This window comes from Myotis nattereri (assembly GCF_964212035.1).
Source record: "Myotis nattereri genome assembly, chromosome: 21".
In the NCBI taxonomy this organism is placed as follows: Eukaryota; Metazoa; Chordata; class Mammalia; order Chiroptera; family Vespertilionidae; genus Myotis; species Myotis nattereri.
Genome location: NC_138097.1, coordinates 11,483,244 through 11,506,466, shown reverse-complemented (window position 1 = coordinate 11,506,466; position 23,223 = coordinate 11,483,244). Strand labels below are relative to the sequence as shown.

The 23,223-nt window shown below is 55.2% G+C and overlaps 1 protein-coding gene and 1 long non-coding RNA gene across 5 annotated transcripts in view; one reads left to right on the top strand and one right to left on the bottom strand.

The window, feature by feature from the left end:
• The window catches only part of LOC308535748, a 1,003,266-nt gene that overhangs the window by 889,666 nt on the left and 90,377 nt on the right, over window positions 1–23,223 (bottom strand). The window lies entirely within an intron of this gene.
• On the top strand, window positions 980–13,575 carry ISG20 (interferon stimulated exonuclease gene 20). 4 transcript variants are annotated; one of them, XM_081114751.1, is made up of 4 exons: window positions 980–1,283; window positions 1,567–1,818; window positions 12,095–12,295; window positions 13,354–13,574. In XM_081114751.1, the coding sequence occupies exons 2-4, from the start codon at window positions 1,591–1,593 to the stop codon at window positions 13,438–13,440; spliced, it is 516 nt and encodes a 171-aa protein (XP_080970877.1). In that variant the 5' UTR covers window positions 980–1,283; window positions 1,567–1,590; the 3' UTR covers window positions 13,441–13,574. The 4 variants fall into 4 exon arrangements, with proteins under 4 accessions (XP_080970877.1, XP_080970879.1, XP_080970880.1 ...); XM_081114753.1 differs by having other exon boundaries at window positions 996–1,192; XM_081114754.1 differs by having other exon boundaries at window positions 1,020–1,279; window positions 1,572–1,818.

Here is a 23,223-nt window from a genome sequence, read left to right as displayed (position 1 = left end):
GTGGGGCAGGAATGCTGCCTCATCTCCCCCCACACCAGGGTAGCAAACCTTTATACGCTTGCAAAACAAAATGTCCCCAAAGAGTCAGAACGCCAGGAAAATGTGCCCCCACAGGATGGGAACCTATAGTGATCTGTGTGGCCTCAAATGTGAACAACCCAACAGAGCAATGCCTGATCGTCTGGACACATTTCCGAATCCGGGTTTACTTTTGGGGTCTGACACAGTCGGATGTCTCTTATATGAAAACCCCATGGACTTGGGGGAATTCCCTTCCCAGCCACCCACCTCCATGACCCCCGGGGCAATGGGATGGGGGGAGGGGGGGTGGCTGTGCTTATTCTGTACGGATCTGGGGAGGACGCACGGGGGTGAGGGTGGGAGGGGGCGTCAACCCCGTGAACCTCACGCAGCCTATGAATGAAAGCTGGCTCTGGTTTTGCCCTTACTTGCAACTCATTCATGTCTTCCTGGGCCAGGCACCACTCTGAGGAGTTAAAGGTCCAGCTTGAAAGAGAATAACCAGGAGGAAATATGGCCCGGCAGGTAGGGGCTCCCTCCAAGCCTGCTCCCCCTTGTCCCCAAACTGCTAGCCCCGCTGGGAGACGGAGCCTGTAGCGGGCGGGCGGAGCCGTTTCTGGGACACCCTGGACCAAAGGAGGCTGTGAGGGCTCTCTTCCTGCATCCCTGCCTTCCGCGGGCTGGGCTGGGCTGGGCTGGGGGCTGGCCCCCTCTCCCCTCGCCTTCTGCCCTTCCCAATTAAGAGCCTCCCTGTCCCTCAGGCCAACTTCCCCGCCCCTTCCCCCCCCCCCCCCCATCAACACAAAAACCCTAGAGTACGAGGCCGGTAGCAGCCCAGAAGCTGGGGCACATTCCCGGAGTTCCGATCCGATCCCGGAGATGTTTACTCTCTGGGCGGAGGGTGAGAAAGGAAAGCGAGATGTTGCAATCCATTCCCTCCACGTCAGCCAGCGGTGTCAGCTGAGCGATTAGCTGGCGGACATGGGTGGGGCAGAGGCAGGGCAGCAGGACATGGAGCCTGCCCGCTCTGCCAGCCCTGACTCAGGCGCCGGCCGAGCTGCATCTCCCGGCAGGAGATGGAGCAACCTGGCCACGTGCTCACTCGAAAACGAACCTGAAACCGAAGCCGCGCCAGGCCAGCGGGGTCAGGATTCCCCGCTTGAAGTCAGAGGTGAGTCACCGCTGAGAGCGACCGACCTCGGCAGCTGACAAGTGGCCACAGACAGGCAGAGGCGCTAGACGAGAGCACAGGAAGCAGGCAGGTGAGGGTGGGTGCCGGAATGGAGGGGCGGTCAGGGCCTGTCTCGGGGGTAGCAGGTCAGGGGAGGGGGCCTCCTGGTCCTGTGTCTGTCAAGCAGGACCGAAAGCCCTGGCACTGCCAGACCAGGACGCTGGCAGGGTGGCAAGAGGCCAACTTCCCTTTGCCAGGTGGCGTTCGTGATAAGGGCAAGGCACAGAGCTCAGGCTGGCTGGGTGGTGGCCGGGGATGCCTGGGCCCCACTTGGCCCCCAGGTGATGATGCCCTTAATGCCTCCTGTTCTCCAGCGCAGCTGAGCGTCTGGGGCAAGCATGGCAAGCAGCATGGAGGTGGTGGCCATGGACTGTGAGATGGTGGGGCTGGGGCCCAACAACGAGAGCGGCTTGGCCCGGTGCAGCCTCGTGGACATCAAGGGCGCCGTGGTCTACGACAAGTTCATCCGGCCCGAGGGGGAGATCACCAATTACAGAACCGCGGTCAGCGGGGTCACGGCCCAGCACATGGAGAAGGCCACACCCTTCGCCGTGGCCAGGCTGGAGGTGAGTGAGGGGCTGTGTGCCAGCAGGGCCAAGGGGGGGTTGCGGGGGGTCTGCAGACACCATCGCCCCAACACAGACACACTTCCCTGGCGCCATCCCCTAGTGGGGGATCCCCGACCTGTGCTACTCATCCTGTCTGTGTCCCCATGCTGACTTCCACCTGTGCTTCTGGCCCTCCTGCTGGTCTGTGATGATGAATTACGGTCCCACCTGATGTTCCTCACACTGATTGGGGGTCTGAATTCCCCATTCTTTCCTCTATACCTGGCCGGCCCCCAACGGTGAGCCCTGTGTGGAGATATAGGCGGGTCCGGGGTGGAGGCCTTCACTGGCAGGGTGCCCTCCGGGTCCTTAAACACTGGCCCGAGGGGAGGGCTTGCTCCCAGACCCGCTGCGGCAGCAGGCAGGCTGGGCCAGCTGTCAGTCTGAGATCCACCCACTCCTTCAGCTGCTCCAGGTTTAACTTTCTGTTTCTCAGAATCACCAAACAGAAAACAAACTCAAGCACTTACTTCACAGGGGGCCCCAGGTTAATCACTTCTGGGAAGGTGTCGAAGGGCAAACACATGCACGCATTGGTTTCTGCGCCGCTGGGGCTTGGGGATGTCCAAGTCGAACAGAGGGAAGTGAGGTCTGTCTCAACTTCCCACACCTCCCATGCCAGGCTCAGGTGCTAGAGATAAAACCACAGTAGCTATTGTGTTTGGGGTTATTGTTTGTTTTTTAATCCTCACCCAAAGGACATGTTTTCATTGGTGAGAGAAAGAGAGAGAGAGAGAGAGAGAGAATTTTTTTTAATGTTTCCATCTTTACTTTGTTAACGTAAAGAAACCATTGGAACCTGTAAAGAATTTTTGCGAGTTTATCTGACCCAAACTGTCGACAAATGCTGGGAAGCTGAACCTCAATGGATTGAGATAGTGCTCCGGAGAATGGCGGGTGATCTGTATTTATACATGGCAATCAAAGGTTACATGAAATTGATCGGTGGTAGATTAAGGAGGTGGGATAAAGCAAAGGGGGGCAGGGGGGAAGGGAGACACCCCTGGGATTGGATAAAAAGTAAAATGATGGACACATACTTAGGTGGGTGCAGGAACAATTAACATGATAATGAAGGAATCTGTGGCATCTGTCCTGGCAACCAGCACATTTGGTGGTGCCCCAGGGGCTCCAGAAAAAGGGAAGTTACAAGTTACCCAGACATTTCAAGGGTGTGTTATCATCGATGCAAAAAGACAGACAGGCTCCGTTAGGGAAAGGTTGATCTTCTCAGGGAAGATACCGGCCTAGGACGTAACTGCCCACCATCACTGCTTTAGTTTAAGTGTAATTTCAGACCATCCTTTGTGGTGACTTTAGGTCTCTGACTTTGCAAGACCGCCACGCAGGCCTCCCCTGAGCTGGTCAGGTCCGCATGTGGCCCCTTTCGTCCACAAGAGAGAGAGAATTTGGTGAGAGAGAAACATCCATCGGTTGCCTCCTGCATGCACCCTGACCAGGGATCACACCTGTAACCTTTTGGCGTACGGGAGGGCGCTCCCACCAACACCAACACCAACACCAACGGAGCCACCAGCCAGGGCGCATAGCTACTACGTACTGGTGTAGGGTTTCCTGACTCTGTCTCCAGCGCATTCATGCCTCACCAAACAGCCTGCCAAGGTGGGTTCCCAGGAGGGTTCCCGGAGGTAACTCAGGTCTGAATCCCGGCAGGTCAGTCAACCTCTCTGCACCCCGTTTCCACACCCAGAGAAGAAAACGGGGGTGACAACGAAGCGATGTCATAGGATTCTTGTGGGGGCTGAGAAAAGTGCCAGGGGAGGGTGCCTCTAAGGCAGGGATGGCGAACCTTTTGAGCTCGGCGTGTCAGCATTTTAAAAAACCCTAACTTAACTCTGGTGCCGTGTCACACATAGAAATGTTTTGATATTTGCAACCATAGTAAAACACAGACTTATATTTTTGATATTTATTTTATCAAATAAATGGCCTAAAGCCTTATCTCAGTGCACAGATCCTACTTCCACATTTAACAAAGAAAAATCAACCAAAAAAATGAGTTCGCCTGTCAGCTCTGACATGCGTGTCATAGTTCTGGTGGCTAGAAGTCCAAGATCAAAAGGGGTGAGCCAGCCCTAGCTGGTTTGGCTCAGTGGCTAGAGCGTCAGCCTGCGGACTGAAGGGTCCCAGGTTCGATTCCAGCCAAGGGCACATGCCTGGGTTGTGGGCTTGATCCCCAGTGGGGGGATGTGCAGGCAGCAGCCAATCAATGATTCTCTCCCATCATTGATGTTTCTATCTCTCTTTCCCTCTCCCTTCCTCTCTGATAATTTTTTTTTTAAAAAAAAGGTGTGAGCCAGTCGAGTTTTGCTCCTTCTTCTTCTTTTAAATTTATTTATTTGAGAGAGAGGTTGGAAGGAAAATAGAGGGAGGAAGGGGAGAGAGAGAGAGAAAGAGAGAGAGAGAGATGGATTTGTTGGTCTACTTATTGACGCACTCATTGGTTAATTCTTTTTTATAAATATATTTTATTGATTTTTTACAGAGGAATGGAGAGGGATAGAGAGTTAGAAACATCGATGAGAGAGAACCATTGATCAGCTGCCTCCTGCACACCCCCTACTGGGGATGTGCCCGCAACCAAGGTACATGCCCTTGACCAGAATTGAACCTGGGACCCTTGAGTCCGCAGGCCGACGCTCTATCCACCGAGTCAAACCGGTTAGGGCTCACTGGTTGATTCTTGTATGTGACTGGAAATCGAACCCACAACCTTGGTGTACTGGGCTGAACACTCTGACCAACTGAGCGGCCCAGCCAGCGCCCAGGGTTGGCTCTCTCTGAGGGCTGAGGGGGAGAATGTTTCTAGGTCTCTCCCAGCTCCCAGGCATGGGCTGGCCATCTTTGGTGTCCGTCGGCTTGTAGACAGTCACCTCAACCTCTGCCTTCACGTTCACCTGGTGTTCTCCCCGCGTGTGTCTCTGTTCCCCGGATTTCCCCCTTTTTATCAAAGCTCCCGTTATTTGGACTTGGGGCTCCCCCTAACTCCGTCTGCACAGATCCTACTTCCACATAAACCACGTTTTGAGGAACTAGGGATTTCAACAAGTGAATCTGGCCGGCCTGGGGTGGACAGAGTTTGCACAATTCAGCCCATAACACTAAATAACGGGCCCAAATTCAGAAAACAGAATGGGGAGGGCTGGTCAAGATTCGAACTCGGGCTCGAAACCTCTAGGGCTGTGTGTCCCATAGGGTGGGGTGCCCCAGCTGGCTGGCGAGCCCCGGAAAGCAGCTGGTCTTAACTGCCAAGTGCTGTGAGTGTACCCTGCATTTCAAAGACTTGTTTGTTTAAAAAAAAAAATCATAAAATACCTCGGTAATTTCCTATAGCGATGACCTGTTGGCATGGTAGTATTTTGGGTCTATTCCAGGGGTGGGCAAACCTTTTGACTCGAGGGCCACAATGGGTTCTTAAACTGGACCGGAGGGCCGGAACCAAAGCATGGATGGAGTGTTTGTGTGAACTAATATAAATTCAAAGTAAACATCATCACATAAAAGGGTACGGTCTTTTTTTTTTTTTTTAGTTTTATTCATTTCAAACGGGCCGGATCCGGCCTGCGGGCCGTAGTTTGCCCACGGCTGGTCTATTCGGTTCAATAAAACATATCTAAACTAACCTGACCTATTTCTTTTGAACCTTTTCCAATATGGCTACTAGATGATGTAAATGGCTATTTAATGTGGCTCCCGGTCTATTTCTCTAGGTCAGCACTGACCTGGAGGTGCTAAGAGGTGCTGGGGAGCCCTGGGGAGGGGGGACACTATATATCATGGTGGTTCTGGAGAGACTCCAGGAGGCTGGTGGCATGTGCAAGGGGTGGGAGGAGTTTGTGCATGCAACTGAGCGGGCCATAGGGAGCCACTGAAGACTCTTGAGCAAGAGCATGGCAGGATCAGAGCCAGTTTCAGAAAAGCTACAATGGGGTGGGGGAGGGATGCTGTGGCGGAGAGATGGGAGTGAGGGAGAGAGGACAATGGGAGAGAGTCAGAGCCCCTAAGGAGCAGCTATGGGGGGGGGGGCGGGGTGAGGGGGAGCTGAGTCATAAGTAGCAGAGGACTGGAAAGAAGGAAATGTTAGGACAGAGGAGACCAAAGGTGACTCACCAAGAGGGGGAGAGCAGCATAAAGAAGGGACAGGCCCTGGCTGGTGTGGTTCAGTGGATAGAGCATCGGCCTGCGGACTGAAGGGTCCTGGGTTCGATTCCCCGTCAGGGCACATGCCCGGGTTGCAGGCTCGATCCCCAGCAGGGGGCGTGCAGGAGGCAGCCGATCTTGATTCCCTCTCATCATTGATGTTTCTCTCTGAAGTCAATAAAAATATATTTTAAAAAAAGAAGAAGAAGAAGAAGAAGAGGTGGGTCAGTTCAGGCGCCAGCGAGAGGCCAAGGGCACTGAGAGGAGTGGGGATCCCACACTCAGATCCCCGCTGAGCAGTCAGGTGGACAGCGGGACCCCATCCTTCCTCCGCCTCCCCAGCCTCCCTCCCATCAGAGCAGCAGAAAGCGAAAGAGCCCGGAGCAGGGGGACAGGAGGCAGCAAAGACACACTTGTGGCACCTCTGGGCGTGGACATTCGGGCCGTTCCCTGGACGCCTTTAGCACCGGCCTGGGAGGCGGGACACCTTGGCCTCGTCCAGCCTTGGTGCAGAAATGCTTTGGTTCTCAGGTGGAGGTGAGGCCAGGCCCAGTGCTTCTCTCGAGTGGCATGAAGCCCTGTCCAGAGCAGGCACCGAGCCACTCCAGGAGCAAGGCGGGACTCTGAAATGGGTCTTTGGACCCACAGCTGGGGTTCCTGCTTCCTGCTCCATCACTGACTGGCCCGTGGGACCTTCAGCAAGTGAGGGACCCTTTCTTTTTTATGTATATACTAGAGGCCTGGTGCACGAAAATTCATGCACTCGGGGTGGGGGGGGTCCCATCAGCCCGGCCTGCGCCCTCTCGCAGTCTGGGACCCCTCGAGAGATGTCCACCTGCCTGTTTAGGCCTGCTCCCCGGGGGATCAGGCCTACAGTGGCAGTCAGCCATCCTTCTGGCAGCCTAGGAGCCCTCAGGGGATGTCCGACTGACGGCTTAGGACCTCAGGGAGTGGGCCTAAGCCGTCAGTCAGACATCCTTAGCGCTGCCGAGGCTCCCACCACCGCCGCTGTGCTTGCAGCCAGTCAGCCCGGCTTGTGGCTGAGTGGAGCTCCCCCTGTGGGAGAGCAATGACCACCAGCGGGCAGCTCCTGCATTGAATGTCTGCCCCCTGGTGGTCAGTGTGCGTCACAGCAACCAGTCATTCCTGGTCATTCCACCCTTATGGTCAATTTGCATATTACCTATATAGATAGATAGATAGATAGATAGATAGATAGATAGATAGATAATGAACCTTTCTGAGCCTGTTTTCTCACCGGAGAAAGGGGAGTACTGGTGTTTCCTTCCAACACAGGGGAGCATGGAAGCGGTGATGGCCTATAGCCTTAGCTCAGTGCCCAGTTCACAGAGCATGGCCACTAACATGCCAGTGGAGAAAAGACATGAATCTTGACTTTTCATCTGAGTCACCTCTCTGACTCCCCTAGAGAATGCAGCCTTAGACTCTGGCCCTCATTTTTTGCCTGCTTGCTGCCTACCCTGCTGCCCGAGAGACTTCCCCAAACCTGGCTCAGATCACAGCCTCCCAGGGCCCCCCTGGCCTAAGTTCCTCTGAGCCTCAACCTACCTGCCTTCTCTCACGGCTCAGCCACCACCCACCTGTGCTTCAGATAAACCTCTACTCGTCCCGCCTCCCTGCCCCTAGAAATCCTACCATCCTGGCAGGCCCAGGCCAGAGGAGTCCCCACAATTCAAACTGTCAGCACAAGAAGGAACTCATGAGGAGACTGAGGTCCAGAGAGGGGCAGTGACTTGCCTAAGGACACACAGCAACTTGGAATGCAACTTAGTGCACAGACTCAGGGCTCTCACCTGCAGATTAATTACCTTTTTCTTTTCTTTCTTTTTTTTTTAACTAACAGTACTTTTTAATAGCTTGTAACTCACTTCTGTAAGTTAATGCTCTTCTAATGTTAGCCCAGTATGGGGAGTAGCATCTACCCCATGATGGGGATTGGAGGGATAATTGCATTTTTACTTTGCAAACAAGGGAACCGAATCCTGTGGGGCACTGTGGTTTAGGAGGACACGAGTGAGGCCACAGTAGCTTGTGGACCGGAAGCTATTTCATCTGGAGCCAGCCCAGCAGCCCTCGCCTCAGTGGCGTGCTTTTTTGGGGGGCTGCCATTGGGCAGGTGCCTATGGGCTCAGCCGGATGGAGGACGAATTCAGTATCCAGGTTCCCCCAGGGTCAGCTGCCTCGTGGGGAGAAGACACAAGCAGGGGACAGGAAAGAGGAGGACCGGGCCCCTCCTGAAGATGAGAGTAAAGGACCTGGGCCTCCACAAGGACAACATTCTTATAGGCCCTGACAGCCACCTGTCCTGGCAGTCGGGAATGGATGAATGGATACACAAATCAATGGCGAGATGGAAGAATGGATACAGGCGTTAATGAAGGAATGGATGAATGGGTACAGGAACTAATGAAGGAATGGATGAATGGACACAGGAACCAATGGAGAAATGGAGAAATGGATACAGGAACCAAAGAAGGAATGGATACAGGAATTAGTGAAGGAATCAATGAATGGATACAGGAACTAATGAAGGAATGGATACAGGAACCAAAGAAGGAATGGATACAGGAATCAGTGAAGGAATCAATGAATGGATACAGGAACTAATGAAGGAATGGATACAGGAACTAATGAAGGAATGAATACAGGAATTAATGAAGGAATGAATGGATGGATACAGAAACCAAGAAATGGAAGAGTGGATACAGGAACTAATGAAGGAATGGGTTAATGGATACAGGAACTAATGAAGGAATGAATGAATGGATACAGGAACCAATGAAGGAATGGAGGAGTGGATACAGGAACTAATGAAGGAATGAATGAATGGATACAGGAAACAATGAAAGAATAGAAGAGTGAATACAGGAACTAATGAAGGAATGGGTGAATGGATACAGGAACTAATGAAGGAATGGAGGAGTGGGTACAGGAACTAATGAAGGAATGGGTGAATGGATGTAGGAACTAATGGAGGAGTGGATACAGGAGCGAATGAAGGAATGGAGGAGTGGATACAGGAACGAATGAAGGAATAGGTGAATGGATGATGGAAGCAGCAGCTCTGAGCTGCTGCACAGTCTTCAGTGCAGAGATGTCCACACTCATGCAAGGCAGACAACACCCTGAATGCTGGCGAGGGCCCCTCCCCCGCTGTGTGAGTCAGTGGATTCTGGGGTAGAGACCGCCCTCTGGATGTTCAACAAAGGCACCAGGTGACTTTTGATCTGGGAAATACTTGGAATGAGAGTGAAACTCGGTGGAAGGAGAGTATACGGGCAGACACCTGGGCCAGCCCCTCCCTGGCTCTGTGACCTGGGTACACACGGCTCTGCAGCCCTGCTCTCTGTTGGTCACATGGTATGACTATCCCTGCCTTCCAGAAGCCATCTTCCTGGCTCCAGAAACCTTCACGGAGTGCTCTCTGCTCTGAGACGAATGACATTAATACAGCCCCTGCGTTCTTCGTGGTGGTGACCATCACAACCACAATCACAGTGACAGGCTCAGGCACATCCCAGCTCTCAACTCGCCAGCTGTGTGACCTGAGCAAGCGTCTTAACCTCTCTGATCCCTGGGCCCCACCCTCGGTAAAATGGAACTAAAAATACCCTTGCTGAGAGGCCGCATGACGGGGTGAGGAAAGTACCTGGCCTGGTGCCAGGATAACGAAGGCAGGCAGATCGATGTCCCTTCCCCCCACCCCTCTCCAGTTCTTTCCCAGAGTTTGAGCACCTCCACCTCCTGTGTGTGATACACCTGCCTCATTACACTGACTCGGGGCAGGTCCCACGGCTCTGAGGTCCTTCGGGCTGGTACCTCCCCACCTGCCTGGGCTTCAAAAGGTCCCCCTTCCCCTCCCCAGCCCTGCCTCAGAAAGCCAGGGGTGCCTGGCTGCCAGCTGGCCCCTGGAGGCTCACCTTACACATGGGGAACAGAAGCCCAGAGATGCTCTTTAAGCTCCCTGAGGCCACACAGCACGTCCCAGCCAGCTCTCCCTGCCCATGCTCAGCATTTCTGTCCTGAAGGGCTGTGGCTCTCCCCTTTGCCCTGCTTCCTTGTCCTTCCTCTACATGTCCACCCCCGCACCCCCTTACGCTACTTGTCTCATGATGAGTCCTGGGCCCCACCCCGCAGGGACCCTCAGGCTCGGGAAGTGATGAGTTTCCTAGGAATGCACCCCACCATGACTTGGCCCTCCATCTGGGACCCCCCGTGGCTGCCTCTGGAATGGGAGATCGCTCCCTCGGGGCGTGAGTGAGCTGTGTGTGAGCTGGGCCTGAGCCAGCCCCAGAGCCAGGAAAACAGGCCACATTGTTTGCAAACACAGGATGTGAGCAAGGGAAGGGGTGTGACCCACAGCCTGAGCGCACTTCCCCACTCTCCCACGCGTGCCTGGGTGCTTTCTCTGCTTTCTCTACGCACTGGCCAGTGCCCTTTCCTTGAGCACAGGTCCTGGGCCCTCGCCTGCTAGAAATGCAGAATCCAGGTTCAGTGAGATGCCCCAAGGGCACCCTGAGCCCCAGGGTGAGGAGGCACTGCTGTCCATCAAGAACTCGCAGCTTTGCTCCTCAAACAAGCTTGCCCTGGTCCCAGTGCCCAGCAGGCTGCGTCCAGGGAAGGCCCCAACCAAACCACGAGAATGGCGGGCGGGCCGGTCACCCCGCCTGCGGATGCCTCCAGCGCTGGGACGGGACGGTGGACAAGTCCCCTCACCTCTCTGAGCCTCAGCTTTCTCTTCTGTAAAGTGGGCATATTGGTCCTCTGGTCTCCAAGAGAGAGCCTATCAGAGGCCCCCCGTGAAGTCTCAGGAGGCCACTCATGGCAGAAGCAGGATGAGGGGGGGTGTCGGCCGTCCTGGGGCACAGACTGGGGTCCTGGACTATGCACGGAAGAAGCGATGCAGGCTGTCCGCGAGCTCCCAAAGGCGGCCCCAAGAGGGCCATGAGCTGCCCCTTCCACCGGGGTGCATCCGGCTCACCCTTCCCTTCCTCTCTAACGCAGCCCAGGAAAAGGAAGGGGACAGGCCTGTGAGGCCAGAGGCAGGCTCTGCAGAGCCACCATGGGAGAAGAGAGAGCTTGGCGGATGGGGACAGCTGGTCTGTGGCGGCAGCTTGCGGGGGTGGGGGGGGGGAGGTGAGGGGGAAGGGGGGAGCCGAGGGCTGTTATCATTGCCAGGTGTGCTCGCCCACCGGTGCGGCGTCTGGCAGGGGGCTCCTCCGGCCTGCATCTGTCTCTGTGTGGTCTCCCCAGGCCTCAGGGTAGCTCAGGGACCCAGGGATACTGGCCCCACAGAGAAGTCAGAAGTCACGCAGGCTGGCCCCTGTGGGAGGCGGTGGGGAGTCAGACCCCAGATGCTGGGAGAGGAGCGTCATGAAATCTACAAACTCCTTTTGGAAAGCATCAGAGCAACCTCGGGCAAATGGCTTCGCTTCTTGGTGCTCCCATTTTTTTCCATTTGCAAGAGTTCGTGAGCTACAGCCCCTCCCCGTCGCTCTATACGTGCTGTAACGAAACCATCAACTTCTGGCTTAAAGCCACACTAACCGATCATTTACAGTCTTTGGTTCTGAAGTCCTTTCAAGAGAACTAGAGGAGGGGCTGAAAAGGCCAAGCTTCTAATCACGGCTCGGTCTTTCTGGTGACCAGCCCCCATCCAGAGCTGCCTCCGTAGAAAAGACACACCTGTCGCCCAGGAAAGCCCAAGGGTTTCAGGGGCTCTCGGTCAGGAACCGACGACAGAGACGGATAGATACTTTTCTATAAGCTCACGCATTGCTACTCCGCACTGAAACCACTGAAGGCATCGTATGGGCCTTGAACACAGACCTACACTGCTAAGCGTGAGGAGAGATTTGGTCCACACTCTTCTCATTTTGGACATGATATGTCTGAAGTTCAGAGAGGGACAGTGCTTTGCCCAAGGTCACACAGCAGGTCAAGGAGGGGCTGCTCCCACCTTCCTTGCCAGCTCAGGACGGCACCCAGTGGCCCCAGACCCACCCTGGAGGCCCTGGGTGATGCGTGTGGGGGTGTGTGTCTTCCTGGCCAGATCCTGCAGCTCCTGAGAGGCAAGCTGGTGGTGGGTCACGACCTGAAGCACGACTTCGATGCCCTGAAAGAGGACATGAGCAAGTACGCCATCTACGACACGGCCAGGGACAGGCTGCTGTGGCGCCAGGCCGACCTGCACCGCTGCAAGCGTGTCTCCCTCCGCGTGCTCAGCGAGCGGCTCCTGGGGAAGCGCATCCAGGTGAGGCGCTCCTTCCCCTCCCAGCCTGGGGGCCAAAGAGCCGGCCTCGGGGCAGCCCCATCCGAGGCATCCCTGGGAGGGTCTGGTCTGGGGGGCCTGGCCCTTCCCTCCAAGACACTTAAACCCCATCAGGGGCAACAGAGCAAATAGTTGGCCCCGGAGACACTCTGAGTCCCCTCAGTCCTGAGGGGCTGTGTACCTTTGCAAGGGGCTGTGTCTTGTTAGGGCTCCCGGGTCGAAGGGTGTTGATTACGCACCTACTGACCCAGAGGCTGGGGATTTCAGGTGAGCGAGGCCGTGTCCTGGAGGAACTGCTGGTTCCGTGGAGGGCGGCCCGTGCCTGGATCATCAGCACACAGTGGGGAGTGTCCCGTGGAAGGCAGGGCAGGGCAGGCGTCCTGGGGGCATGGTGGCAGGTGGGTGGCAGGACAGGAGACCAGATCTGGATCGAGTCTGAAAGGCGGCTGTCAGAGGGGGTGGGCAGGAGACGGGGTGTGGGAGGGGACCGCAGAAGCCCCAGCCTGCTTGGCTGGGGAGCGGGGATCATGCAGGAAGCAGGAGATGGGGCTGGGTTTGGGCTCCGCCGTCAGCCTTGAGGCGCACAGGGCCAATGACAGAAGGGCCAGCACAGCGGTTCTCTGAACAGCACCTTCTCAACCAGCTGAGCGAGTGACACTGTGGAATCTCTCGGTGACATATTCCTGGGTGCCCGGGAGGGCCCTGCAGAGCTGCTCCGGCCCCTCTGTGTCCTGTAGCAAGTCTGCAGTGCCATCTGGGAGTGAGCGCCCTGAGGGCCACTGGTTGCCAGGATGCTGCTGAGGTGCCTGGCTATGTCCCGGTCCCAGGCCTTCGTGCCCCGGTCCCACGGCTAACGGGGGAAGCCAGGCCTGCTCCAGTCACCTGCAGAGTCCAGGGTGTCAGAGTCCTGGGGAGACCCCCCCCCCGCCACCGACCCACCTTGGGGCCTGGAAGTCGGAGTGTGAGCAGGGAAGGGCGGGTCACACGAGGCCTGTGCATGGGCCCGTCCCCAAGTCCCCACTCTGTCCGTGTGTCTGCAGAGCAGCCTGTCCGGCCACAGCTCGGTGGAAGACGCCAGGGCAACCATGGAGCTCTATCAGATCTCCCGGAGAATCCGCGCCCCCTGAGGGCCGCCCGCCAGGCGGTGCCCGCTGGACTCAGCCCCTCCCCCAGGGGCCACAGGGGCCTTCAGGACTGCAACTCCTTTGCTCTTGGAAAATGCATCTTTGGTAGTAAAACGCCTCTATATTTTCTCTACGCCACCCCCGGTCCTCTTCTTGTCTTTTCCTTTCTTCTCTCCGAGCCGGGGAACGGTGGGCGGGACCCGGTCTGTGTGATGCTGAGAGGGCCACGGAGACTTGAGCCAGGATGTGGGGGGGGACAAGTGTCCATTTCCTTCATATTCTGAATCCTGGGGGTTGCGTGACTTAATTACCAACCCCTGCCACTGCTTCCCTTTTTCCAGTTGCTTCCACGCCCAGAGAGGTGGCATTATTTCCCGGGGGTGGCACCAGGCTCAGAGGTCCATCCATCCCATCCTGAAGTGGGTGTCACGGCCACGGTGAAGTCTGAAGCGAAGGCACAGGCCATGTGACGGGTGTCACCCATGGCGACCTCCTCTTATCCGTGAAGTAGGGAGTAGAGCCAGGAGACGCTAGAGTCCCAGAAAACTAGGCTGGAGTCCTGGCTCTGCCATTGGGCAGCGGCATGATACAGGGCGAGTTACTGAACCTCCCGTGCCTCAGTTTCTCCATCTGTAAAATGGGGAACTCTTCACAATTCATAGTATTCTTGGGAGATGCTGCCTACGAAATCTCGTCACCGCACCGGTTGGAGCTTAAGCACCCACCACGTGTCATGACTGGTGCTCCGTTTCCGGGCCACCTGAGGGTCAGGGGACCCCGGAGAGAGCAGCCGCACCCAGCCTGGCCCCCTGAAGGAAGGGTCATGTGCGGGGAGAAGGGTCCACCCCAGAGCACTGACTGCCCATTAGAACCAGCTACAGAGCTATTATTTCCATCCGTGCCTGGGTCTCACGTTAGGCCCACAAACATGAATGGCTTTCTTTTTCTTTTCTTTCTTTCTTTTTTTAATATGTTTTTATTGATTTCAGAGAGGAAGGGAGAGGGAGAGAGAGGCAGAAACATCAATGAGGAGAGAGAATCATGGATCAGCTGCCTCCTGCACACCCCACACTGGGGATGGAGCCCGCAACCCGGGCATGTGCCCTGACCGGGAATCGATCCGTGACCTCCTGGTTCGTGGGTTGATGCTCAACCCCTGAGCCATGCTGGCGGGGCAAGAATGGCTGTCCACTCTAGGATATTTGAATCGTGCCGGAGGGCTTTGTTAAGCAGCCCCAGTATCTGGAGGGTGCTGGGCCCACCCCCCGTTTCTGACTCAGGGGGTGCAGGTGGAGCCCCAGAATCTGAATTCCTACCAAGTTCCCGGCCGCAGCCGATCCTGCTAGCCCAGGACCAGGCTTCGAGAGGCACCGCCTAAGCGCCAGGTGACTGTAGCGTGCAGCCACAGTTCAGAGTCACTGCCCTAGGCGCTGAGGGCACCAGGCTGGACTCCCGTCACTGGCCCAGCCTCCTCCCCTGCCACCCCCTTGCTGCCTGCTCATGCACAGAGAGAGAGGGCCACATCCTAAGTAGCGCCGCTGCAGGTAAGGTTGAGGGCGAAAAGGATTCGAATCCAGGCCCGTCGGCCCCCCAACTGGAGTGCTTCCCACACCACTGCTTTGCAATGGTTGTGCCTCCCCGTTCACACCCTACCCTCTGCGAACCAGGAAGGCTCCCTCCCAGGTCAGGGAGGGGGAAGGGGGTACGGGGTGGCGGGGGAGGGAGAGGTGCAGTTTGCGTCCTCAGGGCTCTCTGCTGCCCTCTGCTGTTGTATGATTTTTGTAAACCTCCAAAGCGGCCGGGTGCAGCTGCCTGGTCTGGCCACCAGGTGGTGCCCTTGGTCCGTCTATCAGCCTGGCTGCGGTGCAGGCAGAACCAGCCCGCGGAGGAACGCCAGGGGTGATGAGGTGTGAGGGGCTGTGTCTGCAGAAATGAGCAGAGGGCTGCTCCAGAGAGGGGCTGGGCCGTGATGCAGCCTGGCCTGCAAGGTGGCCCCAGTCTCCCCAACTCCCAGGGTGTTTCTTTCCACCGCCCCAGGCTTCCGTGAAAGGAGAGATGAACCGGGGTTCCCCAAGGAAATCTAACCCGACTTCCTGGTCCTGGCTGTGGCGCTCGGATGCCCCCAGGGGAGAGAAAACACAGGCGCTGGATGCTCTAGAGAGATCACCAGCTTTAGAGTCAAGGCAACCTGGCTCCAGTCTCACCTCTGAGGGGCTCAGCGTTCCCATCCATCAAATGGGCTGAGAGGAGACTTGCGATCTCACACACAGTAGGGCCCCATAAGCAGCACCCACCACTACGCATCATCATAAAAACAGAGAGCTGCCTCTGGGCCACCCCTCGAGACCACTGACCTAGCTCAGTCCTAACAGAAATAAAGTCAACAAATACCGGGTCTATCCGCTGAGGTTGCAAAGGATGCAGGAGGGGAAGGTGACGCTTGTGAGTGGTGGCTTTGTGCCCGATCCGTCATCCCTCAGTTCCGGAAAGTGCCGGTCAGGGTCCGCCCCAGGCACCCAGGGAGAAGGCAGAGCCAAGCCCTTTAGCTGCCCCACTCGCCTTCCCCAGATTTGCCTCCAGCCCCACCACCCCCCACCCACCCTCAGACCCACAGCTGCTGGACAGGGGTGTCTCCATTCTCAGAGCATCTGCTGGGGTGCCCTTCCCAGGCCCGAGATACCCCAGGGGCCTAGCTCCACTCCTGGGCAGGAAAGCACGGTGAATGACGAAGCTGTCCTGGGTGGCGTCTCCCTGGAGACCATGGTGGACCCCTGTGCATGATGGCGGCATGAGGAGGGGGAGGAAACGGGTGCCCTGGTGGCCTGCAGCCAGGCGGGAGCTCTACCTGCCTGCACCCCAGTTCATGCCATGTGGTCTCACCTGGGCCCGTGGGAATCTGAAGGGGGAGAAAGGTGGTGTGGCCAGGGCCTCAGCTCCAAGGCTCACAGGCCTAAATGCTCTGCAGAACCGGGAGTGAGCGCCTGACCCCGCTGGGCTGGGCAGGGGGCACTCGGCCCCAGGGGAGTGTGCCCGGCAGACACACAGGCCAGTGGGCACACCTTCAGGGCTGGGCCTGGCTCCGGGGCCACTTGGAGACCTAAGCTCTGGTCCACCTGACCCCTGACCCCTGACCCCTTCCGGTTGGGGGGCCGTCCACCCTCGGCCTGGAAGTGTCCAATGGCAGAGAAGGAGCTCACTGTCTCACAAGCACTCCCCCGAGGGTGGGGGTCCCGGCGTATGCACGCAGGGCTGGAAGCTCCCACCCAGGACAAAGCCACGCCCACGCCGACACGGTGGCCTGTCACCATCTTCAGATCATTGTCCTGTCTCTCACCTCTGCCCCCAGGTGCCTGCTTACATGTCCCCGATTTCTGCAACAGCCCCTCCCACTTTCCCTCACCCCAGTGCCCTTGCCTCCCCACTCCTTCCCTGCTCACTCCCCCAGCCCAGTGGTCGGCAAACTCATTAGTCAACACAGCCAAATATCAACAGTACTTCCTCAAAACAGACTCGCTGAGGCCGAAAACCGACTTCTGCGCATGGGCCACGAAGTTTCAATCGCACTGTACGCGCGCGCCCGCACGTGTTATTTTGTGGAAGAGCCACACTCAAGGGGCCAAAGAGCCGCATGTGGCTCGCGAGCCGCAGTCTGCCGACCATGGCCCCAGCCCCATTCCAGCAGATCTGTAGCCGGTGGAGAAGGGGTGGGAGGAACAGCAGGGCTCAGTTGAGAGCTAAGGGCATGAGCAGCGTCCCCCAGTCCAAGACCCGTACGGTCATGCGGCTTTGGCAGAATGGACCAAGGCACGGATCACTGCCTGTCACCTAACTCTGAAGGCATCAGGAAGAAGGGGGGGGGGGCGCGGAGACACGGGGAAATGACAGTCTAAATATAGCCCGGCCTGGCTGAGCACACCGGAGTCACCTCTGACTCAGGCCAGTGTGCGGCCTACGGAGCGAGGGGCTTGGGAAGGTCGCCTGCTCCTCGCTAACCCCTTAGCCTCCCCGCCTCTACCAGCCCGGCCGGAATGGGGAAAGGCGCTCCTATTCGGGGACGGGCCTCTCGACCCTGACCTGCCCAACCTCTTCAGGCCCCGCTCCCCACTGTCCCCCACCCTATCTGAAGGCCGCTGTCCCCAGGGTGAGTCCAGCCGCCCCGTCGGGTTCCCAGGGCGCTAAGGGACGCTGCCCGCTTCCTGCCCAGAGTGCCAGGCTGGGCCAGGCTCCGGGGCCAGGAGCCTTAATCAAGGGTGGGACAATTCCTCCTCTATACGGAAAGAATATATGCTTTCCCTGCTGGGGGAAGGGTGGGGGTTTGAGTAGCTTTACGGAGACATGGAGGAAAAGGCAACCTTTCGGGCTGGTCCCGGCACCCCGATTCTCAGCGAGGCACTGTGTGATCTTCGGCGGAACCTCGGGCCTCTGTTCCCAGGTGCCAGGTGGGGGCGGAGGGACCTCGGCTTTAAGGGCACCGAGCTGGTTCCTTGCTCAGGGCTGGATGTCCTTATATCTTCATTTTCCCGTTCCATCCCCCAGGGCAGTGGTCGGCAAACCGTGGCTCGCGAGCCACATGTGGCTCTTTGGCCCCTTGAGTGTGGCTCTTCCACAAAATACCACGTGTGGGCGCGCACGTACAATGCGAAGTTGACTTAAAACTTTAAAGTTTATGAAGTTAATTTTAGGGAACGCTGTGGAGTGAAAGAAGATGTAGTGTCGAGGATGGAGAAAGGTGTGTGGAGATGGTTTGGACATATAGAGAGGATGGACGGAAGGAGATAGAGAAACAAGTATACGAGTGTGGATGGGAGAGTTGGAAGGGGTCGACCTCAGCGAACGTACCTCAGTCAGATGGAGGACGTTTTTAGCAAAGGCCAGCTTAGGAGCACCCTAATGAAGTCAATAACAATGTACCTACCTGTACAGTTTAAGTTTAAAAAATTTGGCTCTCAAAAGAGATTTCAATCGTCGTACTGTTGATATTTGGCTCTGGTGACTAATGAGTTTGCCAACCACTGCCCCAGGGTTTAGGGCCCTCAACCTTGATGGCTTAAAATAACAGGGGTTCATTTTCTCCCAGTTCTGGGGGACAGAAGTCTGTAGGGATGGTGTCCCCCGGTTCCTCTGCAGGCCTGAAGAAAGCACCTCCCCAGCTTCGGGTAGCTGCTGGCATCCCATGGGTTCCAGGCTATGGCAGGTCGCTCCGACCTCTGCCCCCACCTTCACGCCGCCTCCTCCTTGCTGTGGGGCGGCCTGCAGCCTCTCTGTTCTGAGGACATTTGTCATGGCACTCAGGTGACGCACGCTTAGCTCCTTATCTCGGGATCTTTAACTTCAGCACACCTGTGTCAGGTGACATCTTCAGGATTGGACCTGGATATGTTTGGGAGAATATGTTTTTGCCTGACAAGGGAATGGTTGGGTTTAAGGAAGTGGGAATTTGGGGGGCTACTGCCCAGGGGAAATTCAGTAAAGGGACCGACAAGAGCAGTAAAGGGGATTGCCGAAAAACAATGAAACGGACCCGAATCGACCAGCATGCATTTTTTTTTTTTTTTTTTTTGGTGGGGCTTTTCAACAAAGCGCATAGGCTCAATTTTGTGCCACAAAATCCTGTCTTCTGTGATTCCCTTATCACTTTGATTAGCAAGAAGAAAATTTTTAAAAAAAGAAACATTTGTGTCGATTGTATAGATTTCAGGGGTGGCAGGAAATAAAAAGACACAGAGACACAAACTTTGGGGAAATTCAAGTCAAACCTGAGTTACACATTTAAATTCTGACCAACAAGATTTGAGATAACACACATCAGAAGAGGCAAAGAGATAGTTTACGGATTGATCAAGGAACAAGAAGACGTACAAACACAAACCTTCGAATGTACGTAGCAGGCATTCAACTGGGACTTTACACAAGATAGACATGGTTGCCCTAGCTGGCTTGGCTCAGTGGATAGAGCTTCAGCCTACGGATTGAAGGGTCCCGGGTTCGATTCCGGCCAAGGGCACATGCCTGGGTTGTGGGCTCAATCCCCAGTGGGGGGCGTGCAGGAGGCAGCCAATCAGTGATTCTCTCTCATCATTGATGTTTCTATCTCTCTCTCTCCTCCCTTCCCCTCTGAAATCAATAAAGAAAAAAAAAAAGATAGACATGGTCGGAGCGGAGTTGTGCGCGTCGCCGAAGGGGGTGGGTCGGGGGAGGGGAGGTTCGTTCCGCGAAGCCGCAGCCAGAACCGGGAGCAGGAATCGCTTTGAACTCTGTGTGGTGAATTTTTGACAGAAAGTGAGAAGGAAAACACCCTCATTGATTTTTATGGTTTTGCGACTTACATTTAATTTGGGAAAATTGGACAGGTACATGCAAAAAAATGAAACTAGACCACCAACTTACACCATACACAGGAATAAACTCAAAATGGATAAAAGACTTAATGTAATTTGTGGATACTGTCCCAGTAGAACTTTTCTTGTTTTGAGGCAAACCATTCAGAGACCCAATTTTCCACTTCTTCGAATGTTTTGAAGTGCTGCTCAGAAAGTGCGTGTGCCATCATCGATCAGAACAAGTGGTAATCTGAAGGAGCAAGGTCTGGTGAATATAGCAGAAACCAAGATGGCGGCATAGGTTAACGCCGGAGATTGCTGCCTCGAACAACCACTTCAAAAAACAACTAAAAGACGGAACGGACATCATCCAGAACCACAGGAAGGCTGGCTGAGTGGAAATTCTACAACTAGGAGGAAAGAGAATATCATACCCAGACTCAGAGGAGGCGCAGTGCTGAAGTGAAATACTCAGGTGCGGAGTGCACATGGAGCGGGCTGGAGGCGGAGGGCGCGGTTGTTGTTTTCAATCCTGAGGGAGTTTCAGACTCTGAGCTCCAGATCCGGGCGAGTCTCTAGGGACCCAGACTCAAACGGGAGAAGCGGGACTGTCTGGCTTCGGTCGGAAATCGAAGGCAGCTTTCTCTCCGAGGTTTGTAGCGGTTGCTGGGACTCTGTGAGGCAGAGCCCCTAGGGATGGAACTGAGAGCAGCCATAACTGCTCGCTCCGCCCCGCCCAAGCCCTGCACAGAGCCATTTGCCGGATAGCCTCAGGCAAACGCTAGATTAGCACCGCCCTAGAGATCCAGCACAGAAGCTCTCCCACTGCAGACACAGCGGACTCTCATAGCCAGTTAGCCTGGAGGTCAAATCACCCACAGTATTGCCGACAACAATCAAGGCTTTACTACAACAAGACTGCGCACAAAGACCACTAGGGGGTGCACCAAGAAAGCATAAAAAATGCAGAGACAAAGAAACAGGACAAAACTGTCAATGGAGGATATTGAGTTCAGAACCACACTTTTAAGGTCTCTCAAGAACTGTCCATAAGCCGCCGATAAACTTAATGAGATCTACAAGAAATCTAATGAGACCCTCGATGTTATGATAAAGAACCAACTAGAAATTAAGCATACACGGACTGAAATAACGAATACTATACAGACTCCCAACAGCAGACCAGAGGAGCGCAAGAATCAAGGCAAAGATTTGAAATGCGAAGAAGCAAAAAACACCCAACCAGAAAAGCAAAAGGAAAAAAGAATCCGAAAATACGAAGATAGTGTAAGGAGCCTCTGGGACAGCTTCAAGCATACCAACATCAGAATTATGGGGTGCCAGAAGATGAGAGAGACCAAGATATTGAAAACCTATTTGAAGAAATAATGACAGAAAACTTCCCCCACCTGGTGAAAGAAATAGACTTACAGGTCCAGGAAGTGCAGAGAACCCCAAACAAAAGGAATCCAAAGAGGACCACACCAAGACACATCATAATTAAAATGCCAAGAGCAAAAGACAAAGAGAGAATCTTAAAAGCAGCAAGAGAAAGCAACTCAGTTACCTACAAGGGAATACCCATATGACTGTCAGCTGATTTCTCAACAGAAACTATGCAGGCCAGAAGGGAGTGGCAAGAAATATTCAAAGTGATGAATACCAAGAACCTACAACCAAGATTACTTTATCCAGCAAAACTATCATTCAGAACTGAAGGTCAGATAAAGAGCTTCACAGATAAGGAAAAGCTAAAGGAGTTCATCACCACCAAACCAGTATTATATGAAATGCTGAAAGGTATCCTTTAAGAAGAGGAAGAAGAAGAAAAAGGTAAAGATACAAATTATGAACAACAAACATGCATCTATCAACAAGTGAATCTAAGAATCAAGTGAATAAATAATCTGGTGACCATAATAGAATCAGGGACATAGAAAGGAATGGACTGACTATTCTTGGGGGGGAAAGGGGTATGGGAGATGCGGGAAGAGACTGGACAAATATTGTGCACCTATGGATGAGGACAGTGGGTGGGGAGTGAGGGTGGAGGGTGGGGCGGGAACTGGGAGGAGGGGAGTTATGGGGGGAAAAAAGAGGAACAAATGCAATAATCTGAACAATAAAGATTTAATTAAAAAAAAAAAACATAGACATGGTCTATACTGTCCTATAGCTGCCACTAACATGTGTCCCCTGAGCGCCGGAAATGTGGCTAGTGCATCTGAAGGCTTGAATTTTAAAATCTATTTCATTTTCTAAAATACGTTTTTACTGATTTCAGAGAGGAAGGAAGAGGGAGAGAGAGATAGAAACATCAATGAATGGGAGAGAATCACTGATCGGCTGCCTCCTGCACACCCCCTACTAGGGATGGAGCCCTCAACCCAAGCATGTGCTGCGACCAGGAATCGAACCGGCGACCTCTCCTGGCGTTTGGATGACACTCAACCAAGTGAGCCACACCCACGGGGCTAGAAAACGGTCCGTATGTGCCTATAGTTAACCAAGCTCTAGTGCACACCAAGAACAGAGCTAAGCTGAGTTTGTGGGAGGGGAGAGAGAAAAATGGGGAGCCAGGCCCCCTGGGAATGGGACAAGCAGTGAGAGAGATGAGGGAGGGACCCAGGGCCTTGCCAGCCTCTTGCTGTAAGTCCCTCCTTCTGCCTGAAGCGCCACAAAGAACCACCCGCCCTTTCTTGCCACGGGTGCATGTAAAGAGCAGTCCCAGATTGGGGACCGCGGTTCCAGGTGGATGGTAGCGGGTCCCCAGCTCAGCACGGGCTCGGACCACGGCGGTCATCAGGCGGCCTGGGGAAGGCTGTGTCGCTGGCAGCAGCGGGCATCCAGGAGCCGGGGGGCAGGCAGGCTGCCGCTGGGGCAGGGCCGTGATGTCGCCTGGCAGTGCGTAGGATGGGAAGGAGGCACAGAAAGGTCCGCCCGCCCCGTGAGCAGCCTGGATGCCCAGATGGGTGTTTCTAGAGGGTTCTGTTGCCTAAGGAAACTCGCTCTCCCTCCCGCACCAACCGCTGGAGCGACTTATGAAAAACAGATGGTGGACGGAGTCGGGGTGAGGGGATGGGGTTGAACGGAGCATCTCCCCCCCCCGCAAACGGCCTCACCCCCCACCTCTCCACCAACCAGCCCTGGTCAGATGCGGACCCAGCCTGGCTACGGAAGAGGCCCTCGGATTACAGCGCACACGTTTTAAAGGGCCCACGAGGACTTTGGCGGCAGCGGGCAGCGGCTGACGTAACAATCCCAAGACGTAGCACACCAAGTGCTCACTGCATGCCGGGCATTGCTCTACACTCATTTGTTCCTCCCTGCAGTCCTGTGAACTCTGCACACGTTGTCCCCGTCTGCACAGGCTCAGAGAGGTTAAGCAACTGGCCCGAGGTCACACAGACAGTAGTAGGTGGCAGAGCTGGGATTTGAACTCAAGCACCTGGGCTCAGTCTCTTAA